Below are 6,446 nucleotides of genomic sequence, written 5' to 3' on the forward strand. Positions count from 1 at the left end.
ATCAAATATAATAAATTTAAATTTTAAAATAATTTACACTAAAGATACTGATATCCAACTAAACTTATGAGTACTAAAGAATTTATCTTTGTATTAACTCAGCATTTTATTATTTAATAATAAGTGAAGATCTAAAACCAAAAAATAAACTAGAGATCCAAATTAATTTATTTTAAGAAGTGTTCAAATTTAAATTGATAAAAATAAAAAATAACAAATTGATTAAAAAATGGTTCAAAATTAAATATTTGTAAGATGTAGTTAAATGTTTGTTTTGGGGTGTGGGTGTATTAAAGGCTTGAGGGTAAATTATGTGCATGTATCAATTTTCACATAGTATTATTCTCTGTCATTTGGCAACGACCGTGTTTTTTCCTCCGATTTTTGGTGTTTCCACGTTATGTCTTTGTGTTGTTATTGTGTTCTTTGATTTTCTGTGTCGGTTTTTTCCAACAACTAGAATTAGAGCTTTTGATTTGATCTAGGTATATGAGTGCTTTTTAGAGGTGGCAAACGGGCGTGCTCGTCCCATTTAGGCATGCCCTGCAAAAGCTCGCAAAAAACGGGACGGGGCATGGCAGGCTTAGTGGAGGATGCGGGCCTGAAACATAGGTCCACCCTGCAAAAAGTGAGAGCGGGCGGAGAAAGCCCGCAGACACTACATTTTTAAAGCCTAAAAACATAAAAATTAACTTGGCGGACCCACATTAAAATGGGACGAAACAGACAAATTAGAGGATGAGGGCCTAAATCCTTGGCGGGGCCCGCATTAAAATGCATGCAAAACGGGCAGGCCCAACGGGCCGGGCCTATATTGTCACCCCTAATTCTTTGTATGCTTTGTGGTTGCAACTTTGTCTCTACGATCCTTATGAAAGGAATGACATTTGGCGTAACTTTGAAAATTGAATGGATTCTAGCTCTGAAGAATCAAGTTCTTCTGCTTAAGGATGGTATGAGAAAGCTCAATGAGAAACTTGCTGCAAGCTGAAAACCTCCTTCATTGCTTCTCCTTCTTGCACCTGAAGTAATGGTTTATGAACTAGATGTTCAGCAGTTCAAATGGTTAAAGCATCTTCTTCTGGTCATGCTTCTGCGAAGCCTCTTGTTGACACCGGTGATTGAGTTCCATCAATACATATAAGGAAAGAAAGTTGTCCATCTTAATGAAAATCCAAACTTCAACAAAGGGGTCATGGACTCTTCCAATTTCTTGAAAGGATCAATGAAAATGTTTATAAACTTGAACTACCCGATGAGTATGGTGTAATTGCTATCTTTAATGCGAAAGACTTATCTCTTTTTGATGTAGGTGAAGACGATTTCAATTTTATATTGAATTCTCTTAAGAGGGAAAGTATGACGATGACATAATTATCAAGGGCGTTAGTGACGCAATTCATAGACTATGGAGACCTATGGCATGGGCACATGCCGAGAAAGATAAGGATTCCTTAATCAAATTGTAACAACTATGATGGAAAAGACTCGATGTCAAAAATAGTCAATTGTATTAACCCGTTTGAGGAAGAGTGGGACGCATGCTATGTTTACTCTTTTATTTGTTTGGATTTGTAATAATGTGATTGTGTGATATTTGGTTTGTTTGGAGGCTAACACTTATATTTGTGTGTTGTTTTAAATTTTAAGTGTGTTGACAAGTTTCAATCAATCACAAGCTTTCAAGGTCATGACTTGGTAAATAATGTGTTTATTTTGCAAATAAAAACTGAAATATAAAAAGTATAGAAAGAATCAAAATAAATTCATGAGAGAGAGGCAAAAATCCTCATCAAGGAAAAAGAGAAGATGATGACAAATAAAAAAACATGAATTACTATTGTTTTACGTATTTAATGAGCAATTACAAGGAAAACTGCACTTTAAGTGGTCGTCCACCTCCATTAATTTTCTTTATTTTGTAGTTCCTAATTTAATAATTCAATTAACCACAATTATTTACATTTTCTTTATTTGTAACTCTTAATTTATTAATTCAATTAACCACAATTATTTACATTTGTAGCAGCACTAATTTTTTTTTGTTGTTTTTTTGGTTTATATTAATTCATGTAATCAGAATTATATGTCTATTACCTCATAAATAAAGTAAAAAATAATAATGAAAAAGGTATAACATTTTTACAGAAAAAACAACTCTTCGAGTTGGGTGAGCATTATTCCTTTAATTATGGATTCTTTTTATTACATTAATTATGGATTATACCAAGTTAGATTTTATAAAAAATTCACTAAAAAAAACTTAATAATGCCATAAATATCATGACCCGTTAAAGTCTTAAACTTATACATCATATAATTGTTCCACAATGTTTTTAAATGTGCACTAGTCCAATAATTTTCACACCAAACTATAGTTGTGATAAATAAAAAAACAATGAAACAAGGGAAGTGATAAAAGGATTCTTAGTCTATCTTACATATTTATAAGAAGGAAAAAAAGAACACATGAATTGAAGTACAAAAGTGAGTATAACTCCCATTTCCAATGCCTTTTTTCTTTGGCATTTTATATTTTCACTGCTAACAACTCTACTTAACAACTCAAACTATAACTATTATGGATAACTTAAAAGAACAAATATTCAATAAATAAATTACAATTAAAACTACAAAAACAACAGCACCAGTGGTCTAGTGGTAGAATAGTACCCTGCCACGGTACAGACCCGGGTTCGATTACCGGCTGGTGCATTGCTTTTTTTATTTAATTTTTGACCTATTTTTCATCATTGCCATATAAAAACCGTTGTTATATTTTTATGACTATGCAGCTTCAGCAAATCCTACACGAAGATTTCCATAATCAAAAACTGTATGGTATGCCCCCAGAAATATATCTCCAAGAACCCTGCAATAATATTCAACCATCATCATTATCATACACCATCAAATCAAAACCATATGCAAATATCAACCATATCATAAATCAATAATCATTCATTACCATAGAGGACCCTGTGGAGCAGGCACATCTATACCAACAAAACCTCCATAACACACACTTGAACACCCTTCTTCAACTCTTAGAATATACTGAAAATCAAATCCAAAAATATTAAACATCTATATCTATATACTTAATTAATAATAGTTAGTATTAACAAAATATGAAACTCAAACCTGATCCGGAGATAGCGGAAATGATCTGTTTCCAATCTTAAATATAATTTGCGGCATAGTTGGAATATTATCACAGTTTATAAACGATTGTCCCACCGGATTCGGAAGCTTCTCACATAGCTTTTTACACAAGAATGTCGAAAAATATTCAAAATAAAGCTTGTTAATTAATTAAGTCTTTAATTTGAAAAGGTATATAGTTATAGAATAATTACCTCATCAATATAATTTAATATTCTTTCTCTTGTGTTCCTCTGCTTAAGCTGAACCTGAATCCAAAACACAATCATATCGCATAATGTACACAATGGACTTTCTCTAGTTTGTTTTGAACCGCCCCAGTTTTCATCGTCTAGCACTGTTTCAATATCGTCACTGCATGATTAAGTTAAAGCTTTGTTAAGAGAATTGAAACAAAGAAATGTTTATCAAGAGAATTAAATGTAAACAAAAATTGTACTAGTACTTCATTCTATGTGATCCGTTACGTGAGCAGAGTCCAATGTCAACGCATATAATTTCAGGTCTTAACTGAAAAAAATAACAAAATACGTAAACAATGGTTAAATAAAATTCAGATCACAATCATATCATTTTTTAGTACGAGGATGATAGGACTAGAGAACAAACCCCGGAAGTTATGAATTCCCATATCAAATCGCCATAGTTATGGATGATGTTTTTACATTCATAACTCACATATCCTTCTGCTCCAATGGCGTGGTTAATTTGAGTAACAACACTCTGAAAACAAGCACTAAGTAAGAAAAATACACCATAGTAACAATATAGAAGTATAATATTAAGATTCCGTACGGTTGGACCAGCGATCAAAGAGGTTCCTGAGTCGATAATCGCAGCACAACCTCCTTGACATAGTCCTGTTGAATTGTTTTCAAGTAGAATGTCTCCAACATCAATCTAAGGATGAAAATACCAAAAGTTAATGTTGATATGGTTGATGATAAAAGTGACACATACATAAATAAATGCAGTATACCTGCCAATAGCCCTGTTGAGAAACTGGAACATAAGTATGGTCACCCCTAAAGTGTCTCCAATCAATACCACCAAAGACAATCTCACCACCTATGTTTGAATCTGGGTTTTGGTTTAACCAAAGAGAGAAAATCTTTTGACTCATGTACCCTTGTTCAATCATATTATACCTGTATTTATTAACACAACTTAGCATTGGTTTTTAGGTTTCATAAAAAAATCTAGGAAAAATCATTACCACACTGGTGTGACTTGTCCAATTGATATATCCTGAAATCCAAGTCCAAGAATCCCATCAAAATGCATTGCTAAAAACTCCAATGATCCTTCCTTTGTAATTTCAGTAAACGCCTACATATCAAACACCGACACGCGTTAGACACCAGACATGTCTTTAATGTAGAGTGTCAGTCCTACATATAGTTGGAGCGCATAAAAAATTGTTTGACCTGATCTCTAATGATGATATTCCCGACTTTTACATTATCTTGGCTGAAGAAGCCGGGAATGTACCCTCGGCTAAAAGGGATCTTGCATGATGTTCCTGAACATTATCCCAAACAAAAACAACATTAAAATAGATGAACTTTAGAGTTTAGATTGAAAATTTCATGTCAACTATAAGAGTTACCATTTTTTGTATAAGTGCTAGACAACTTGGACCTATACTTGGAATGAATATAACAAGCAATCTGCATATAATCATACTCAAATTATTCATATCTTGTATTCAAAATAAGCTTGAAGAAGTGATTAAATTAAATCATGGTGAAACTTACAGATAATCTGCATTTGGAAGATGGAACCCAAAGATTTGAGCTTCCAGTATCAAACACAACCTTGAACATTTGAGGAGGTGATCCAATACCAATTTCACCAAAATATTGTGCATCAAGATAATTCTTAAGATAAACTATATCAGTTGTTAAATAATCATTACTACTAACACCCCTTAATCCTCCATGATCAAAAACTTCCTTAATCCTTGCAGAATTAAGAGTATGAACATCTAAATTCCTTCTTTTCAGACTAACTCTCATTAACCCATCATCAGAAGCTACAAAAGACAGAGATTTGAACAAAGCCCATAAGAACATCAGAGTTAGAAAATACTTGAACTCCATGTTTTCTAGAAATGTGTTACATTCCTATCATTCATATTCATATACTAATATACTATACATTATATATTTTATATGAATATAAATAATTCAACTCCTTTGTTTTCTTCTATTATTTTTAATCTAGTTTTGATTTGCAAAGCAACAATTTACACTTGCATAGAAACAAGTAGGTAGCTTCGTGTGGTGTAATGAATGCAATTTCCAGTACGGTGAACGAAATAACTTTGCTATAAAGGACATGATTTGAGGCCTTCGATCAAACTAGATTGTGATTTTGTGTACTGGAATTTTTTTTCACTATACTTTTTTTAGTTTTTATCGAAACAGAAAATAATAATTTCCCAATACACTCTAATATAGTATATAAAATTAAATACTGTACGATATTTTTTGTAATTCCACATAAGTAAATAAATGAAGTTAATTTATTATGATGGTATAAAAAGGAAAAGTTAAAATAGTTAAAGTAAATAAATTAAGTTTATGCAAAAAAAAAAAAAAGTAAATAAATTAATAAATAATAAAGAGTATAATAAAATAAAAAATATTAAAATGAAGGTATATGACATGATTTTTATGCGTTGGATAGGGATGACAATGGACGGGTTTGGGCAGGATACTATAGTATTTGTCCCCATATCTGCGGTTTACAAAAATCCTCGTACCCGAGTCCATACCCGCGTGGGAACTCATGTTCATACTCGTACCCGTATCTTATAGATAGAGTTGTCAAATAGGCCGGCCTAGCCAAGCTCGCTTCGGTCTGGGGGGTCAAAACATATAAAAGGGCTGAAGTGGGTCGGTCCGATTACTTCATAGCCAGTAAAAAATGAGCTCGGCCCAGTTACTAATAGGTCATGTGGCCCGGTGGGCCAGTCCGATGGGCCAGTCAGTTCTTTATTTTAATATTATAGTTTTAAATTAATAAAAAGAATGTAATGGATAAAAGCTATATAACATAAGTAGAGAGTAATGATAAACTTAGTTAAGTGATATTTAAAATATTTATCAAATCAACATCTATATATACGAATTCCACGAAGATATCTATGTAAAAATGGAGAGAAATTGAATATTATCTCTAATACTTATCAAAATTTCTCTTTATCTCACAACTATTTCTTTAACCATATCATCTTGAAACATATTTGCATCCTCTTTAACTTTTCTTTTTCAATT

General features: G+C 32.2%; 1 protein-coding gene across 1 annotated transcript; it reads right to left on the reverse strand.

Annotated features, from left to right (window-relative positions):
- Positions 1 to 2,413: 2,413 nt before the first annotated feature.
- On the reverse strand, positions 2,414 to 5,327 carry LOC131602058 (cyprosin-like). The gene is made up of 12 exons (XM_058874052.1): positions 4,923 to 5,327; positions 4,775 to 4,835; positions 4,593 to 4,687; positions 4,382 to 4,494; positions 4,145 to 4,313; positions 3,961 to 4,065; positions 3,775 to 3,888; positions 3,611 to 3,675; positions 3,360 to 3,519; positions 3,145 to 3,264; positions 2,969 to 3,057; positions 2,414 to 2,872 (listed from the first exon to the last, which is right to left on the reverse strand). Exons 1-12 carry the CDS (start codon positions 5,265 to 5,267, stop codon positions 2,788 to 2,790), a joined length of 1,521 nt encoding a protein of 506 aa, XP_058730035.1. The 5' UTR covers positions 5,268 to 5,327; the 3' UTR covers positions 2,414 to 2,787.
- Between the last annotated feature and the right edge of the window lie 1,119 nt (positions 5,328 to 6,446).

Source organism: Vicia villosa, linkage group LG1 (assembly GCF_029867415.1).
Source record: "Vicia villosa cultivar HV-30 ecotype Madison, WI linkage group LG1, Vvil1.0, whole genome shotgun sequence".
Lineage (NCBI taxonomy): Eukaryota > Viridiplantae > Streptophyta > Magnoliopsida > Fabales > Fabaceae > Vicia > Vicia villosa.